This window comes from Oncorhynchus gorbuscha, linkage group LG14 (genome assembly GCF_021184085.1).
Source record: "Oncorhynchus gorbuscha isolate QuinsamMale2020 ecotype Even-year linkage group LG14, OgorEven_v1.0, whole genome shotgun sequence".
Classification (NCBI taxonomy): Eukaryota; Metazoa; Chordata; class Actinopteri; order Salmoniformes; family Salmonidae; genus Oncorhynchus; species Oncorhynchus gorbuscha.
In genome coordinates, this window is record NC_060186.1 from 57,422,393 (window position 1) to 57,442,707 (window position 20,315).

Here is a 20,315-nt window from a genome sequence, read left to right on the forward strand (position 1 = left end):
GGAGTAACGAGGATAGGAGCGGACGTAAAACGTTCTTTTAGAAGATCAAAAGCTCCCTGGGCGGAACCGGACCACTTAAAACACGTCTTGACAGAAGTAAGAGCTGTGAGAGGGGCAGCAACTTGACCGAAATTACGAATGAAACGCCGATAGAAATTAGCGAAACCTAAAAAGCGCTGCAACTCGACACGTGACCTTGGAACGGGCCAATCACTGACAGCTTGGACCTTAGCGGAATCCATCTGAATGCCTTCAGCGGAAATAACGGAACCGAGAAAAGTAATGGAGGAGACATGAAAAGAGCACTTCTCAGACTTTACGTAGAGACAATTCTCTAAAAGGCGCTGTAGAACACGTCGAACGTGCTGAACATGAATCTCGAGTGACGGAGAAAAAATCAGGATATCGTCAAGATAGACAAAAACAAAGATGTTCAGCATGTCTCTCAGAACATCATTAACTAATGCCTGAAAAACAGCTGGCGCATTGGCGAGACCAAACGGCAGAACCCGGTACTCAAAATGCCCTAACGGAGTGTTAAACGCCGTTTTCCACTCGTCCCCCTCTCTGATGCGCACGAGATGGTAAGCGTTACGAAGGTCCAACTTAGTAAAGCACCTGGCTCCCTGCAGAATCTCGAAGGCTGATGACATAAGGGGAAGCGGATAACGATTCTTAACCGTTATGTCATTCAGCCCTCGATAATCCACGCAGGGGCGCAGAGTACCGTCCTTCTTCTTAACAAAAAAGAACCCCGCCCCGGCCGGAGAGGAAGAAGGCACTATGGTACCGGCGTCAAGAGACACAGACAAATAATCCTCGAGAGCCTTACGTTCGGGAGCCGACAGAGAGTATAGTCTACCCCGAGGAGGAGTGGTCCCCGGAAGGAGATCAATACTACAATCATACGACCGGTGAGGAGGAAGGGAGTTGGCTCGGGACCGACTGAAGACCGTGCGCAGATCATGATATTCCTCCGGCACTCCTGTCAAATCGCCAGGTTCCTCCTGAGAAGTAGGGACAGAAGAAACGGGAGGGATGGCAGACATTAAACACTTCACATGACAAGAAACGTTCCAGGATAGGATAGAATTACTAGACCAATTAATAGAAGGATTATGACATACTAGCCAGGGATGACCCAAAACAACAGGTGTAAACGGTGAACGGAAAATCAAAAAAGAAATAGTCTCACTGTGGTTACCAGATACTGTGAGGGTTAAAGGTAGTGTCTCAAATCTGATACTGGGAAGATGACTACCATCTAAGGCGAACATGGGCGTAGGCTTCTCTAACTCTCTGAAAGGAATGTCATGTTTCCGAACCCATGCTTCGTCCATGAAACAACCCTCAGCCCCAGAGTCTATCAAGGCACTACATGTAGCACCCGAACCGGTCCAGCGTAGATGGACCGACAAAGTAGTACAGGATTTTGATGGAGAGACTTGAGTAGTTGCGCTCACCTGTAGCCCTCCGCTTACAGATGAGCTCTGGCTTTTACTGGACATGAATTAACAAAATGTCCAGCAACTCCGCAATAGAGGCACAGGCGGTTGGTGATCCTCCGTTCCCTCTCCTTAGTCGAGATGCGAATCCCTCCCAGCTGCATGGGCTCAGACTCTGAGCCAGAGGAGGGAGATGGTTGCGATGCGGAGCAGGGAAACACCGTTGATGCGAGCTCTCTTCCACGAGCCCGGTGACGAAGATCTACCCGTCGTTCTATGCGGATGGCGAGAGCAATCAAAGAGTCCACATCTGAAGGAACCTCCCGGGAGAGAATCTCATCCTTAACCACTGCGTGGAGTCCCTCCAGAAAACGAGCGAGCAGCGCCGGCTCGTTCCACTCACTAGAGGCAGCAAGAGTGCGAAACTCAATAGAATAATCCGTTATGGACCGTTCACCTTGGCATAAGGAAGCCAGGGCCCTAGAAGCCTCCCTACCAAAAACTGAACGGTCAAAAACCCGAATCATCTCCTCTTTAAAGTTCTGGAACCTGTTAGAGCAATCAGCCCTTGCCTCCCAGATAGCTGTGCCCCATTCTCGAGCCCGGCCAGTAAGGAGTGAAATGACGTAAGCAACCCGAGCTCTTTCTCTAGAGTATGTGTTGGGTTGGAGAGAGAACACAATCTCACACTGCGTGAGAAAGGAGCGGCACTCAGTGGGCTGCCCGGAGTAGCAAGGTGGGTTATTAACCCTAGGTTCTGGAGGCTCGGCAGGCCAGGAAGTTACAGGTGGCACGAGACGTAGACTCTGGAACTGTCCAGAGAGGTCGGAAACCTGAGTGGCCAGGTTCTCCACGGCATGGCGAGCAGCAGACAATTCCTGCTCGTGTCTGCCGAGCATGGCTCCTTGGATCTCGACGGCAGTGTAACGAGCGTCTGAAGTCGCTGGGTCCATTCCTTGGTCGGTTCCTTCTGTCATGCAGGTGAAAGAGGACCCAAAAGCGACTTGGCGAAAACAGAGTCTTTAATCCAGTAAAGTAAATACAAACAAAAAACACAACTTTCACTCGAAATGACGAGGACAAACTGGAGACTCGATCTTGAACAGCAGGTGAACAGCAGGTTGCCTCGGGAAGGCACTTGAACCAGACAGACTCAGACACCTGCTCACCACGCAGCATCTGAGGAAAACACGACACGACAGGGCGATACACAAACACAGCACGGTGAATTCTAGACAAGGAACCGACAGGACAGGAACGGAACACAAAGGAAGAAATAGGGACTCTAATCAGGGGAAAGGATCGGGAACAGGTGTGGGAAGACTAAATGATTGATTAGGGGAATAGGAACAGCTGGGAGCAGGAACGGAACGATAGAGAGAAGAGAGAGCGAGAGAGTGAGAGAGGGAGGGGGAGAGAGAGGGATAGAAAGAGGGAAAGAACCTAATAAGACCAGCAGAGGGAAACGAATAGAATGGGAAGCACAGGGACAAGACAAGATAATAAATGACAAAACATGACATCATCTTTCTCAATCATACCATTTTTTAAATTCCTCATCAATCCATGTGGGATTTAACTGTCCTTTTCTTCCTCTTCTTAATGTATGCATGCGTATTAGTCATTGGGATAAGCAATTTCAGAAATGTGTCAAGTGCAATGTCTGTTTACTCTTCATTACACACCACGGACTAACAAATATGTTTTACATCAGCAACATAGGAATCACTACAAAAACATATTGTACGACCTCTTACAATCTTCGGCAAAATCATTCGCAAGGAGATTCCGGCAAAAATATTATTTGAAGATATTAGGCCAGCCTTTGGGAACTTTGGTTGTCCTAGATATGGCTACTATATTGTGATCACTACATCCGATGGATCTGGATACTGCTCATCATCACACTGGTAGTTACTGGTAGTGACTGTGGAATAGAGCTACTTCTCTCTCTCACCTGTTTGGCGATTATCCTAGCCACCAGTCGGACGGACTCAGACGGACACCAGTTCTCCCCGTACGCTATCATGGCCCCGCACTCCAGCTTGTGCATGGCCCAGTCCCCTTTCTGAGGAACACACACAGGAGTTATGTTTAAGAATGTTGGGTCACTAAAGGTGTCCATTTGATACATTACATTACATTACATTTAAGTCATTTAGCAGACGCTCTTATCCAGAGCGACTTACAAATTACCACAACTGTATAATTTGTGCTAGCCTCCACTCAAACTCTTTTTGATGTCATTGAGTGATTGGATGGAACGTGCTAAATAGATAGTCAGACAGCATGCAACTCCACAGACTTTGGATAATATTACCCCCTATTACCCCCCTGTGGGATATTTAAGATACTCTTTGAAGAGGTAGGGTTTCAGACATACACCCCCATTATTCATGCCCGACATAAAATATCCCCGACCACATTAAGCCACAATTCGAAACAACCAGTCTTTAGGGATGACCCTAACCCAAACTATATGCTTTCCCCTACTGATATAGTATATCCTCTACCCCCTTAACTACACACTCCAAACTAACTCCACTACCCAAGCCCCATCCACGCCCTCAGCCATTCCTGGAACTATAGGCATTCTGCCTACAGGATATTAGTGACACATTATCTGCCCTCTAATATAAAACACACAGGACTTCACATTCAGAACCGAGAGTATACAGTATATAGACACTGATGCTGGAAGAGAATGCAATGTTAGGTACTTGTCTATAGCATGCATGCATGTACAGTACCAGTAAAAAGTTTGGAGACACCTACTCATTTAAGGGATTTAAAAAATATATATATTTTCTACACTGTAGAATAGTAGTGAAGATTTCAAAACTATGAAAAAACACATATGGAATTATGTAGTAACCACACAAGTGTTAAATAAATCAAAATATATGTTATATTTGAGATTCTTTAAAGATTATTTTCCTTTGCCTTCATGACAGCTTTGCACACTCTTGGCATTCTCCAATCGCCATGTCTTTGTGAGACGCAGAGTAGGTGAACGCATGTGTGGTTCCCACTGTGACGCATGGAGGAAGAGGTGTGATGTTTGGGGGTGCTTTGCTAGTGACACCGTCTGTGATTTATTTAGAATTCAAGGCACACTTAACCAGCATGGCGACCACAGCATTCTGCAGCGATACGCCATCCCATCTGATTTGCGCTTAGTGGGACTATCATTTGTTTTTCAAAAGGACAATGACCCAAAACACACCTCCAGGCTGTGTAAGGGCTATTTGACCAAGAAGGAGAGTGATTGAGTGCTGCATCAGATGACCTGGCCTCCACAATCACCCAACCTCAACCCAATTGAGATGGTTTGCGATGAGTTGGACCACAGAGTGAAGGAAAATCAGCCAACAAGTCCTTCAAGACTGTTGGAAAAGCATTCCAGGTGAAGCTGGTTGAGAGAATGTCAAGAGTATGCAAAGCTGTCATCAAGGCAAATGGTGGCTATATTGAAGAATCTTAAATCCAAAATATATTTAGATTTGTTTAACACTTTTTTGGTTACTACATGATTCCATATGTGTTATTTCATAGTTGAGCTCTTCACTATTATTCTACAACGTAGTAAATAGTAAAAATAAAGAAAAACCATTGAATGAGTAGGTGTGTCCAAACTTTGACTTGTACTGTATGTATGTGCAATCTCATCACCATCATCATGTCTTACCTGACATTTCACATTGCAATACAACGCTTTTTTGCACTTCCCGCATTTTGCCAAGCCCTCCTTCCTATGGGTGACAAGACAATGGGTTAGTGGGGAATGAGTACTAAAACATCCATAGCTTCTAGTCACATTTTCACCTAATACTGTTACAAACAGGGTATTCTATCATGGCACAGTTTAGCAGCCACTGCCAAACATAGTAAGGAGTCAATTCCATTTCAATTAACTTCCTTTATTGACTGAGTTGAAATGGATTTGGCCCCAACCCTGAGTATGGTTCCTGATGAACATGGCATACACAACTGCTGTAGAAACACACACATGACATGTATGGCTGAGACATGACAGTCTGTAGTTGATCTTCACAGTCACATTTTGAGTGCCGGTTCAAAGAGAGAGAAAAAGGCAAAACAACTGGTGTCTTCATCACTGTGTGTTGTGTGTATCTGTCTGTGTGTGTTGTCAGTTGTACGGAGCAACCCATTCCTCCTGAGGTGGGGGCAGGAGTTGTTAATGGGGTTTCTCCCGTCGTAACCGAGGGGGACTGTAGCCTGAAACATTCTGGGGTATTAATAGATGTGCCCTTTGAGTTGGACCAGCTGCCATTTCAGACACAGAGAACAAGAACAGTAGAAAACTCCAAACACGCCACTGAGAGTCTATGGAGCTGGGAGTCAAGACCTACCGTTGCAGTGGGTTGTAGGTTATCTAGTTCCTGTAGGGTTATGGCTAAAGACTGAACCATTGGTCTCAAGATGAAAGAACTGTACTAATCCCGCAGGTGTTGTCTACAGACAAAAAAGGGGTTGCAACTTCCAATCGGTTGTTTTTTACTCTCCTTTTTGACTAAAGAGCAGCATCGTCAATCCATCTATTGCATAATAGTGACGGACTACATTACAGCAATTAAAGCAGCTGGATATCTCAAATGTCTCATGTATGAGAGAAAAAATCAATAAAAACTTGCTACAGATGTAGGATCTTAATTGATCACTCTTTTGTTGCTGATCATTTTTCGGAACAGCAGGAAATGCAAACTTGCAGTGTAGTCGAGGTTTAAAAAAGCTATTAAAGTTTGTAATTTAGACTTTAAAATATCAGACTTGATTTGCCCTAATAAAAACTGATCAACCCCTAGACAAAATGTCCATTATTTATAATCTACACTACCATTCAAAGGTTTGGGGTCACGTAGAAATGTCCTTGTTTTCCATGAAAACATACATGAAATGTGTTGTAAAATGAATAGGAAGTATAGTGAAGACGTTGACAAGGTTATAAATAATGATTTTTAATTTAAATAATAATTGTGTCCTTCAAACTTTGCTTTCGTCAAAGAATCTTACTACATTTGCACACACGGTATATGGATTTTTTCTATTGTGTTAATGACTGCATGTTTGTTTATCCCATGTGTAACTCAGTGTTGTTGTTTGTGTCGCACTGCTTTGCTTTATCTTGACCAGGTCGCAGTTGTAAATGAGAACTTGTTCTCAACTGGCCTACCTGGTTAAAAAACTTCTTTTAAAAAAAATGTTTAATATTCCATTTGCAGCAATTACAGCCTTGCAGACCTTTGGCATTCTAGTTGCCAATTTGTTGAGGTAAGAGATTTCACCCCATGCTTCCTGAAGCACCTCCCACAAGTTGGATTGGCTTGATGGGCACTTCTTATGTACCACACGGTCAAGCTGCTCCCACAACAGCTCAATAGGGTTGAGATACGGTGACTGTGCTGGCCACTCCATTACAGACAGAATACCAGCCGACTGCTTCTTCCCTAAATAGTTCTTGCATAGTTTGGAGCTGTGCTTTGGGTCATTGTCCTGTTGTAGGAGGAAATGAAGCACAGTCCACAGGGTATGGCATGGTGTTGCAAAATGTGATAGCCTTCCTTCTTCAAGATCCCTTTTACCCTGTACAAATGTCCCACTTTACCACCACCAAAGCACCCCCAGACCATCACATTGCCTCCACCTTGCTTGACAGATGGCGTCAAGCACTCCTCCAGCATCTTTTCATTTTCTTCTGCGTCTCACGAATGTTCTTCTTTCTGATCTGAACACCTCAAACTTAGATTTGTCTGTCCAATAACACTTCTTTCCAATCTTCCTCTGTCCAGTGTCTGTGTTCTTTTGCCCATCTTAATCTTTTCTTTTTATTGGCCCGTCTGAGATATGGCTTTTTCTTTGCAACTCTGACTAGAAGGCCAGCATCCCAGAGTCGCCTTTTCACTGTTTATGTTGAGACGAGGACGTCTGTTTCTCAAACTAGACACTCTAATGTACTTGTCCTCTTGCTCAGTTGTGCACCAGGGCCTCCCACTCCTCTTTCTATTCTGGTTAGAGACAGTTCGCACTGTTCTGTGAAGGGAGGAGTACACAGCGTTGTACGAGCTCTTCAGTTTCTTGGCAATTTCTCATGTTCATTTCTCAGAAAAATAATAAACTGATGAGTTTCAAAAGAAAGTTATTTATTTCTGGCCATTTTGAGCCTGTAATCGAACACACAAATGCTGATGCTCCAGATAATCAACTAGTCTAAAGAAGGCCAGTTTTATTGCTTCTTTAAATCAGAACAACAGTTTTCAGCTGTGCTAACATAATTGCAAAAGGGTTTTCTAATGATCAATTAGCCTTTTAAAATGATCAACTTGGATTAGCTAACACAACGTGCCATTGGAACACAGGAGTGATGGTTGCTGATAATGGGCCTCTGTACGCCTACGTAGATATTCCATTAAAGAATCTGCCGTTTCCAACTACAGTAGTCATTTACAACATTAACAATGTCTATCAATGTTATGTTATTTTAATGGACAAAGTTGTGCTTTTATTTAAAAAACAAGGACATTTCTAAGTGACCCCAAACTTTTGAACGGTAGTGAATATCCTCCTTGTTAATTTGCATTGACTTCCCATTCGCCAGTCTCTAATCAACTATCTGCACCTGTTATGCACAGCAGGTGTGTCTTCTTCAGTACATGTCTTCTTAATTTGTTTGTACCGTACTGATGAAGGCATAAGGCTGAAACGTACGCCCTGTTCCATTTTTATATATATAGCACCTTCCACTTGTGAGAGTACTTTTTCAACTCTACAGATATTTTCTCTCCCACGCACCGGCCACCTTTCATGAGCGCCTGAGCGCAAACTGGCTAAATACTGGCTTTCCCCATTAATTATAATCTACATTCACATTTCCTATTGCTGCAGGATTATTTTCCTTCTGTAGCAAACTGGCACAAATTAAGGGAAAGGTTCACCCATTTTGGATGTTAAATTATTGTGGGTAATTTCATGTTTTCATGTGTATCTCAGTTATTGGCATTCAAGCAGCCAGAAATCAATGACGTATGACGTAGCAATGTCATAAAATTGCTCTCACCACACTGGAAGTTAATAGGAATATGACTTTTAGTTCGTGAAAACGCCTATCATACCTGTCAGATTTCAATACTGGCCGATGTAATAACTCAGGAGGATGTCTTCTCTCGAATGAGAAATATATCATATTTTTGCGATATTCCTACCTCGAGAAATTTGTAATTCACATTGTCATGCTGCAGCACACGGTTGCTAAATTCATAATTTTTCCCAAAAAAATTAGCATCACGCAATCCCTTCTCAAAGTCCGTATATATGTTGAGAAGCATGCCTATTTTTCTCTAAAGTACATAATGTCACAATTCCAAAGATATGCGATATTATAGATAGCAAGTTCGTCATCTCATATCTCAGAAAATATTTGTAATGTTGTACTTCTTGTTGATGAGATTTATGCTAATGTTGGGTTTTGAGCTAGCGCCCAATAGACTCCCATTCACTCCTTGAAGGAGAGCGCTCTTTGTCCCAGAATCGCCCAGAATGCACCATATGGCCCACTGATGTAGCATGGGCAACGTTTCCCATCTCCTCAAAAAGTATATCTGCCAATTGTAAATGTTTGATTCCACTCTGTGAGGCACATCAATCTGCAGGTTGAATATGATGAGATTGTAGACTACTAAATTGATAGGTGATTTTACAACTAACTAGATACTTTACTAGCTGATATTGTCTTTGATATTATTGTGTGTAGCTATGTATGCTAGCTACCTATCCAGCCCACAAAGAGAGCATTGCATTATGGATTTTGTAGTCAACTTGAGCTGCAACAGATTTCCACAACGATCTTTCGCATTGCTACCAACATTATAACCCCCAAATGATACATTTCTTCACAAAACATTTTTTCCCTCACATATTAGTGTTATTTAACACCAGATAATTAAAGGAATGAGTGGATTTTGTGTGTTTTTCCTTTAAGATCCTACATCTATAGCATTTACAAAGACATGTTTCACTGCAGGAAGACAAGACATCTCTTTTTTTCTTTTTCTCAGATAGAAGCACAAAAGTTTACTCAAACTTTTATACTTGTCTCTAAAAAGGTCGGGGGTAAGAGAGAAAAGGTTAAGGTTTAATGAATATCACACAGTGTATTCTCCTTTGAAAAGTCTCTCTTGATAAAATGAACAGACACTTTGGCATTTCAGAAAGAGAACATGATACAGATCTAAGAGCATAACAACATAAGACATAAGCTACATATGAGAACCAAAGGCAAAAGGGGTTCTTATCCCATAAATAAATGGTGCCCTTCATGACAGATGCTGATCATACAGCAATATAATATAGAATACAAATGCAAATCATCCAAATATAGCATGTGTATGTGACAAATAAAATTTGATTTGATTTGATTTGATTTTTAATCTGTCAGAACAAATTGTTCTTCATGTGACTTCTAGGAGAGGTTATTTTCTGCCAAGTAATTGAATGAAGTGAACCACCACCAAATGCATAAACAAGGACAGGTCAGTAGTTCAGCTCACAAGGGCACATTTTTAATTGCACAGAAAGAGAACTGAAATGTTAGAATAATTGAATAGGCATTCATATTTGCTATGTTATCCATTAAGGGTGAGATATTGAAATGTATTTACTACTAGGCTATAGCAAAGACAAGCAGCCAGCCCCAGAGAAACTGTCACAAAGACAAAGACAAGCATGACAAACTAGAGCACAAACTGTTCTGGAAAAGAGCCCTGGCCACACTACAAGCTCATTATTGTGGTAGTAGGAGAGCAGGGCACCAATGAATGGACAATATATGAAGAGTTTAACTCAAAAACCCAATAAATCCATTGTCAGAAATGTTGGTAAATTATCTTTTATTGTTGAAATAAATTCTGAAAGATATATGTGATTTTTTACTATATAATCATGGCATGGGGTTGTTCAATGACAGACATGTACTTTAAAATGTATCACTTGTTGCTTTCATTTCAGAGAGGCAAATAATCATGTTTTTTTGCTAAATGCTAATGTTTTACACAGTGAAATGTAAGAACTATGTACATTTGTCATAAAGAAAAGCACAATCGATACATATGTGGCATCAATAATAAAAAATATATACTTGGTAATGTGAGATCTGTATGTAAAACTTTTACATTTGGCAATTTCGTAATTCAGCAGATGCTCTTATCCTGTGTGACTTTGCGACTGTGTTGTCATGTTTTGCTGCCTTGTTATGTTGTTGTCTTAGGTCTCTCTTTATGTAGTGTTGTGTCTCTCTTGTTGTAATGTGTGTTTTTTCCTGTATTTATACTGTATTTCTTTTTATATGTTTTTAATCCCAGGCCCCCGTCATTGTAAATAAGAATTTGTTCTTAACTGACTTGCCTAGTTAAAATAAAGGTTAAATAAAATAAAAATTCTTACAGTAAGTGCAGTCATATTTAGATAGCTAGGTGAGACAACCACATACAGTATCAATGTCAAATATACAGGATACGAAACATTCCATTGCAGCCGAACAACGGACAGAAAGCATTTGCCACGAAAAAACAACATTTTCATACACATCTAAAATCGATGAAACAAAAAATCTGAGAACAGTAATATTTTACACACATAAAGGTACACGTAAGCAATCATTTCAGATTTTTTTTTTAAACACAAGTGTGAAATATTGGTGGATATAGTGTTTTGGAAATAAACTATTCATATTCAGAGTAGTGTAAGCCAATACTGTCAGTCTGAATATATGGCAAATACTCATTCGAAGGCTATGATGTATAAATCAATCCTGATATTACAGGGCTCCGGGCAGCCGAGCGGAAATGGAGGAAAACTTGCCTCCCTGCGGATCTGGCATCCTTTCGCTCCCTCCTCTCTACATTTTCCTCTTCTGTCTCTGCTGCTAAAGCCACTTTCTACCACTCTAAATTCCAAGCTTCTGCCTCTAACCCTAGAAAGCTCTTTGCCACCTTCTCCTCCCTCCTGAATCCTCCTCCCCCTCCCCCCCCTCCTCCCTCTCTGCAGATGACTTCGTCAACCATTTTGAAAAGAAGGTCGACGACATCCGATCCTCGTTTGCTAAGTCAAACGACACCGCTGGTTCTGCTCACACTGCCCTACCCTGTGCTCTGACCTCTTTCTCCCCTCTCTCTCCAGATGAAATCTCGCGTCTTGTGACGGCCGGCCGCCCAACAACCTGCCCGCTTGACCCTATCCCCTCCTCTCTTCTCCAGACCATTTCCGGAGACCTTCTCCCTTACCTCACCTCGCTCATCAACTCATCCCTGACCGCTGGCTACGTCCCTTCCGTCTTCAAGAGAGCGAGAGTTGCACCCCTTCGGAAAAAACCTACACTCGATCCCTCCGATGTCAACAACTACAGACCAGTATCCCTTCTTTCTTTTCTCTCCAAAACTCTTGAACGTGCCTTCCTTGGCCAGCTCTCCCGCTATCTCTCTCAGAATGACCTTCTTGATCCAAATCAGTCAGGTTTCAAGACTAGTCATTCAACTGAGACTGCTCTTCTCTGTATCACGGAGGCGCTCCGCACCGCTAAAGCTAACTCTCTCTCCTCTGTTGTCATCCTTCTAGACCTATCGGCTGCCTTCGATACTGTGAACCATCAGATCCTCCTCTCCACCCTCTCCGAGTTGGGCATCTCCGGCGCGGCCCACGCTTGGATTGCGTCCTACCTGACAGGTTGCTCCTACCAGGTGGCGTGGCGAGAATCTATGTCCTCACCACGCGCTCTCACCACTGGTGTCCCCCAGGGCTCTGTTCTAGGCCCTCTCCTATTCTCGCTATACACCAAGTCACTTGGCTCTGTCATAACCTCACATGGTCTCTCCTATCATTGCTATGCAGACGACACACAATTAATCTTCTCCTTTCCCCCTTCTGATGACCAGGTGGCGAATCGCATCTCTGCATGTCTGGCTGACATATCAGTGTGGATGACGGATCACCACCTCAAGCTGAACCTCGGCAAGATGGAGCTGCTCTTCCTCCCGGGGAAGGACTGCCCGTTCCATGATCTCGCCATCACGGTTGACAACTCCATTGTGTCCTCCTCCCAGAGCGCTAAGAACCTTGGCGTGATCCTGGACAACACCCTGTCGTTCTCAACTAACATCAAGGCGGTGGCCCGTTCCTGTAGGTTCATGCTCTACAACATCCGCAGAGTACGACCCTGCCTCACACAGGAAGCGGCGCAGGTCCTAATCCAGGCACTTGTCATCTCCCGTCTGGATTACTGCAACTCGCTGTTGGCTGGGCTCCCTGCCTGTGCCATTAAACCCCTACATCTCATCCAGAACGCCGCAGCCCGTCTGGTGTTCAACCTTCCCAAGTTCTCTCACGTCACCCCGCTCCTCCGCTCTCTCCACTGGCTTCCAGTTGAAGCTCGCATCCGCTACAAGACCATGGTGCTTGCCTACGAGAGCTGTGAGGGGAACGGCACCTCAGTACCTCCAGGCTCTGGTCAGGCCCTACACCCAAACAAGGGCACTGCGTTCATCCACCTCTGGCCTGCTCGCCTCCCTACCACTGAGGAAGTACAGTTCCCGCTCAGCCCAGTCAAAACTGTTCGCTGCTCTGGCCCCCCAATGGTGGAACAAACTCCCTCACGACGCCAGGACAGCGGAGTCAATCACCACCTTCCGGAGACACCTGAAACCCCACCTCTTTAAGGAATACCTAGGATAGGATAAAGTAATCCTTCTCACCCCCCTTTAAGATTTAGATGCACTATTGTAAAGTGACTGTTCCACTGGATGTCATAAGGTGAATGCACCAATTTGTAAGTCGCTCTGGATAAGAGCGTCTGCTAAATGACTTAAATGTAATGTAAATGTAATATTACAGATCTAAGACAGAAACAGTGGGGCATGTGGACCTGGGTGGATATGTGATTCAGATGTAGGATCTAAATCTTATCACTCTTTTGTTGCTGAGAATGTTCCTGCACAGTAGTGTGTTTGACTTCTGAGTTCTAGAAAGGATTCTAAAGTTTGTCATTTCCACTTTGAATTTTCAGACTTGATTTGACCTAACGAAAAATGTATCAATACCTACAACAATGTCCGTTCATTATAATCCACATAATAATTCACATTTCCTGATACTGCGGGATTATTTTCCTGCTATAGCAAACTGTCTCAAACTAAGATCTGACATCTTTATGTAAGGGTGTTGTATTTGTATTTATTAGGGATCTCCATTAGCTGCTGCCAAGGCAGAAGCTACTCTCCCTGGGGTCCAAACACATTAAGGCACTTACTGTACATCACACATCAAACAAAATATAAAACAGTACATCATATAACATTATTACACCACTACATATCTACAACATAAAATGTATACCACTATACAATAATATTACAATGTAAATGTGTGTAGTAGCGCTGACACTATTTAGTCGACTGGTCGATTGTTTGGTCAACAGGCTGTTGATCGACAAAGAATGTTTTAGTCGATCAGTAGCAAATATATTTTTTTAAATGATGGCACACAAGACACGTGTCTGATTCACTAGTACATGTACTGTTAATTCCCATCATTTCTCATCTACAATGCTTGTTTGGTAATGGTACTTTCTGTTAATGCATTCAGTATATCATTATTACAGTCTTGCCGTTGTCATTGTAGGAGTGGACACGTTGTTTGCAGAACGCACAAACTAGGCTGAGAAGAAAGTTTGATAAGGTGTATATTAATCTGTGTCTTAAATCTGATTCTACTGCTTGCATCAGTTACCTGATGTGGAATAGAGTTCCATGTCATCATGGCTCTATGTAGTACTGTGCGCCTCCCATAGTCTGTTCTGGACTTGGGGATTGTGACGAGACCTCTGGTGGCATGTCTTGTGGGGTATGCATCGGTGTCTGAGCTGTGTGCTAGCAGTTTAAACAGACAGCTCACTGTGTTCAGCTTGTCAACACTTCTTACAAAAACAAGTAGTGATGAAGTCAATCTCCTCCACTTTGTCAATGAGAGATTGACATACATATTATTCATGTTAACTCTCCATGTACATCTAAGGGCCAGCCGTGCTGCCCTGTTCTGAGCCAATTGTAAATGTCATAAATCCCTCTTTGTTGCACCTGACCATACGACTGAACAGTAGTCCAGGTGCCTGTAGGACCTGCCTTGTTGATAGTGTTGTTAAGAAGGCAGAGAAGAGCTGTATTAGGGAGAGACCTCTCCCCATCTTAGCTACTGTCATATGTTTTTTGACCATGACCAGTTTACAATGCAGGGTTACTCCAAGCAGTTTAGTCACCTCAACTTTCTCAATTACCACATTATTCATGACAAGATTTAGTTGAGGTTTAGGGTTTAGTGAATGACTTGTCCCAAATACAATGATTTTTTTTTTATATGTAGGACTAACATATTCCTTGCCACCCATTCTGAAACTAAATGCAGCTCTTTGTTAAGTGTTGCAGTCATTTCAGTCACTGCGGTAATTGATGTGTGTAGTGTTGAGTCATCCGCATACATACAGTGGACACACTGGCTTTACTCAAAGCCAGTGGGATGTCATTAGTAAAGATTGAAAAAAGTAAAGGGCCTAGACAGCTGCCCTGGGGAATTCCTGATTCTACCTGGTGTCGTGTCATTGGCATCATTAAAAGTGAAAACTGTTATTTTATCAAATCAATTCTCTGTAATTATTATTACGTGATTAAACTAATTATGTAAATGTAATTAACTAGGAAGTCGGGGTACCAGGGAAATTCTTCAGATTACAAAGTTATAATTTTCATAAGGTGAATGCACCAATTTGTAAGTCGCTCTGGATAAGAGCGTCTGCTAAATGATTTAAATGTAATGTAAATGTAATATAACTCTTCAGACATGTTAATATCTGATCAATTAGTCTTCTAATTAATGAATTATTCTTCACCTCACGTTAGTCTCATTTCAAGTGTCGTAAATTATTGGTTATCTGCACGAACCCAGCCTTTACTATGAATCATCCATAAACCAATTGTCTTAATCATGTATTTACTAACTAACTAAATAATCACAGAAATGCTTAAACAAACAAACAGTAGATCTGTTACTACCAAATGATAGGGAAGATTCCCTAGTGAGCTAAGCCGATATGACGGCTTGGTCATAGCTTGGATTGAGCGAGAGTGGGAAAGACAAGAGGGATCACTACACAGTTGACAATTATATTAATTGAAATACTAATCCTTTGCACATGAACGCTCACTCATTCGGGAATAATTGCAATCAATATATATTTACGCCCAGGTGTCATCGTGATCTCTGTTGGAATCGTCAGTCCATCTGCTGGAGAGTCAGTTCATCTGCGTCTCTTTCTCTCTTTCTGGTTCCCTGAAGATCAAAGTCTTTCTTGGTTAGAATGGATACTTCAGAGTACCATTCAGAAATGTTCTCATACAATACATCTTTCAGAGGTTGTTGGTAATAGCATCCCAGGGTTACATAATTTATAGCTGCAGACTAGCAATTAGTATCTAAGATTTGCTCTTATTCTGTCGGGATCGATAGTCTCAGAGTTGAACCATTTCCAGCCGTGTAGCCAATTTTTATTTTTTTATTTCACCTTTATTTAACCAGGTAAGCAAGTAGAGAACAAGTTCTCATTTGCGACCTGGCCAGGATAAAGCAAAGCAGTTCGACACATACAACAACACAGAGTTACATATGGAGTAAAACAAACATACAGTCAATAATACAGTAGAAAAATAGGTCTTTATACAATGTAAGCAAGTGAGGTGAGATAAGGGAGGTAAAGGCAAAAAAGTAAAACACTGGAATGGTTGATTTGCAGTGAAAAATGTGCAAAATAGAGATAGAAATAATGGGGTGCAAAGGAGCAAAATAAATAAATACAGTAGGGAAAGAGGTAGTTGTTTGGGCTAAATTATAGATGGGCTATGTACAGGTGCAGTAATCTGTGAGCTGCTCTGACAGCTGGTACATAAAGCTAGTGAGGGAGATAAGTGTTAACAGTTTCAGAGATTTTTGTAGTTCGTTCCAGTCATTGGCAGCAGAGAACTGGAAGAAGAGGTGTTCAAAGGAAGAATTGGTTTTGGAGGTGACCAGAGAGATATACTGTACCTGCTGGAGCGTGTGCTACAGGTGGGTGCTGCTATGGTGACCAGCGAGCTGAGGTAAGGAGGGACTTTACCTAGCAGGGTCTTGTAGATGACCTGGAGCCAGTGGGTTTGGTGACGAGTATGAAGCGAGGGTCAGCTAACGAGAGCGTACAGGTCGCAGTGGTGGGTAGTATATGGGGCTTTCGTGACAAAACGGATGACACTGTGATAGACTGCATCCAATTTATTGAATAGGGAATTGGAGGCTATTTTGTAAATGATGTCGCCAAAGTCGAGGATTGGTAGGATGGCCAGTTTTACAAGGGTATATTTGGCAGCATGAGTGAAGGATGCTTTGTTGCGAAATAGAAAGCCAATTCTAGATTTAACTTTGGATTGGAGATGTTTGATGTGAGTCTGGAAGGAGAGTTTACAGTCTAACCAGACACCTAGGTATTTGTAGTTGTCCACATATTCCAATGCTCCACGTGGTATGGTTAGGATTTCAATAACTATTCGCAATCACAACTCACGCTGTGGGTTTGCTTAGTCTAAACTATTCACAATCACAGCTCAAGCTGTGGGTTTGCTCAGTCTTGGTACTCAAACCTGTGCCACCTCAGCTGACACTGGGGTATGCGTGGTCTCAAGAGGGTCTCAAGAGGGTGGTCTCAAGAGGGTTTCCTCAGGGGGGAGTTATTCGTAACAGTAGAAAAGGTGGTTCTATGATGCCTGATCATGTCTGTGCCCACAGGGGCAGGCCAGTGACTTAGTTCAACTTGAAAGGAAATAGAATTCTCTCACATTTAATATCATATTACATAATTTTACAAATAGTTTCATCTTTACTCATTAATTTTATACAAGAATTCGATGCAAACCTCATGATTGAGAAATATACACATTCAGAGATTTAGTTATGTATGTTTCCTGTCCTCTCTGAGGTCACCAAATGAAACACACTCGTCATACCCATCCCTTAACTGTCCACGGGCCATTCATTCCCCCCTTTCTCACAAGTGGACATTTTGTTTCATATTCTCATTTTGAGAATTTAGGAGTTTACCATGTAAAATACTTTTTTCTCTCTGTGTCTCTCTTTCTGCATGGCCAGGGGGGGAGAGTCTCTGCCAGGAATTTACAACCTGAGATAACAGAAACTGGGTGTAGGAGAGAGTGGGAAGCCATGATCTATACCCAGAAAGGGCCATGTCAAGACACTGGATTATGTTGACTTGCCTAGTTAAATAAAGGTTCAATTAAATAAATAAATAAAACATGTTGGAGAGGTTTCCATTAAAGAACACCCTGTGTGTTCTGTTAGACAGTTAACTCTTTATCCACAATATAGCATGCGGGGTAAAACCATAAGACATACATTTTTCCAGCAGCAGTCTATGATCGATATGGTCAAAAGCCACACTGAAGTCTAACAATACAGCCCCCACAATTTTTTTATCATCAATTTCTCTCAGTGCTGTGCTTGTTGAATGTCCTTCCCTATAAGTGTGCTGAAAGTCTGTTGTCAATTTGTTTACTGTAAAATAGCATTGTATAAGGTCAAACACAATTTTTTCCAAAAGTTTACTAAGGGTTGGTAACATGCTGATTGGTTGGCTATTTGAGATAGTAAAGGGGGATTTACTATTCTTGGGTAGCGGAATGACTTTTGCTTCCCTCCAGGCCTGAGGTCATATAATTTGAAGTAGGCTTAAATTGAAGATATGGCGAATAGGAGTGGCAATATCGTCCGCTATTCTTCTCAGCAATTGTCCATCCAAGTTGTCAGACCCCGATGACTTGTCATTGTCGATAGACAACAATACTTTTTTGTAAGTGTCAAACTACAGGCCATGAGTAACTTGGTCACAGAATAATGGCACCATTTGTGGCGCTGTTGTAAACAGACTCACTTAAACGTTCATATCCGCCCCCTCATTGGACCTAGAGAAAATTTTTATGTAGGTGTCTCTCCTCATGCTAAACAAATTTGCCTCAAGGACCCATAAGGTCCGTCAGGATAGATTTTCCTCCATCTTGGAAATGTTTTGAGACCTTTGAATAAATGTATTTTCATTAACTATAAGTCTAAATATCACCAAATTTGGTATGTAGACCCAGGGTACATCTCTTTGCTTTCAAAAAGCTAATAACCAGTTACATGATCTAGAGCATGGTCAGTGAAGTTCATGTTTCAACATTTTCAGAACACTAATCAACTATTGATTTATAACACTGGAGAGTTACCACAAGGATGCTTTCTCCTGTGAGATACATTCAGCCTCTTGCGAATTGAAGGAAAATAATGAATCACAGAGAGAAGAAAGATGCATTATTTTATATATGTGTTTTTATTGTTCCATTTTTTTTTAGATGCCTGGCTTCCCTTGGCCTCCATGAATACAAGGCACTGAAGGGATTGGTTAAGAGATGGCTGAGCTATTGCTAAATCAGGAAATCAGATTTGACATGTCCATTTAACTCCTTTGTAAATCCACTTGCCATCACTATCATGAACATCCCTAAGATGAACCTCACCTGGTTTAGTATTGATATCTCAAAAAACCAGGAAACTATTAACAACTCATCATTTCAACATGTAAAGCATATGCTAATGCTCAAAATCATCTGCAATCATTTTCTCCTCAAGAACCATATATCAGATACACTGCAGATGTAGTATTTTAGACTCATGATTGCACATAAAATAAAACAGTTAGTACATACTAGAATGCTTGCTACCCAACTGATCCTGTCCTTTTCTGTCATCATGTGAAACCGGGCATGGCTGCTTGCAGCTATACACATTTACATTGTAGCTATTAAGCAGACGCTCTTATAAAGAGTGACAGGATGAATGTACTAACTGTAGGCCTAAGGTAGCTAGCTAAGTGAGCAAACCACATATCACAGTCATAACAAGCTCATTTTTACTAAATAAAGCAGCTATCAGCAAAGTCTAAGAAAAGACAAGTGGGAGTGTTAGTCCAGTAACGTTAATTACTGTTTCTCTTCTTGCGACAATTGTGAGCTCACACTGGTTGCTGTGATGAACTCACCTGTGATACACAATCACAGTCAAATACATCCGTTATGGCGAGGAATAAAACATACATGACACCAATCAAACAAATAGGCTAAATGACGAATCATGAGAAAAGTGGTTGACACTTGTCACGGTGGAGTGATAGATAGCCTACCTTGTGAAGCAGAATTCACAGTTAGAGCCTCTCTCGCTGGCAGTCAGGACGTAAGTATATGGAAGACTAGCGAAGAGAAGCTCCCCAACTTTGAAGGGTTTGGTGACCCGGAGTCCTCGCCCTTTGCCCGGACTGACGAACCTCTCAATTCCCTCAATGCTCTCCTTCATTCTGTCGCTTATACAGTAGGTCCGCCGAAAGAACTTCCTTCCGAATTCCACTATTCACCAAGAATCAGCGACAATAAACCCACGTTTAGCGCTGCAATTGCGTACGTGTCGTTAGAATTACACCGGTATGGTTTAGTGCCCCTTTCCTATAAAAGCGACAGCGTCACCGCCCCCAATAACGGTTCATACATGGTAACATCATCGCCGCATCCCTCACGGAAATCCGGAGGGGTCATAAAGTCCGCCCAAAATAAGCTTCTCTGAGCACCGGACATAGATCTGCGGCGCGGTGCAACTCATTCTCACTCAGTCGTTAAGAATATGATGACACATTTCATCATGTGCAATACACATTTTAAATTCCGACTGAGAAGTGGGTAAAATATG

The 20,315-nt window shown here is 42.2% G+C and overlaps 1 protein-coding gene across 1 annotated transcript in view; it reads right to left on the bottom strand.

The window, feature by feature from the left end:
- LOC123995196 (N-lysine methyltransferase SMYD2-A-like) overlaps positions 1-20,096 on the bottom strand; it is a 30,170-nt gene extending 10,074 nt beyond the window's left edge. Inside the window, exons 1-3 of the mRNA XM_046298620.1 lie at positions 19,759-20,096; positions 5,134-5,197; positions 3,403-3,513 (exon numbers count right to left, since the gene is read on the bottom strand). Coding sequence (XP_046154576.1) covers positions 3,403-3,513; positions 5,134-5,197; positions 19,759-19,928 — 345 coding nt within the window. The 5' untranslated portion in view covers positions 19,929-20,096. The remainder of the gene's footprint in view (positions 1-3,402; positions 3,514-5,133; positions 5,198-19,758) is intronic.
- Positions 20,097-20,315: the final 219 nt, after the last annotated feature.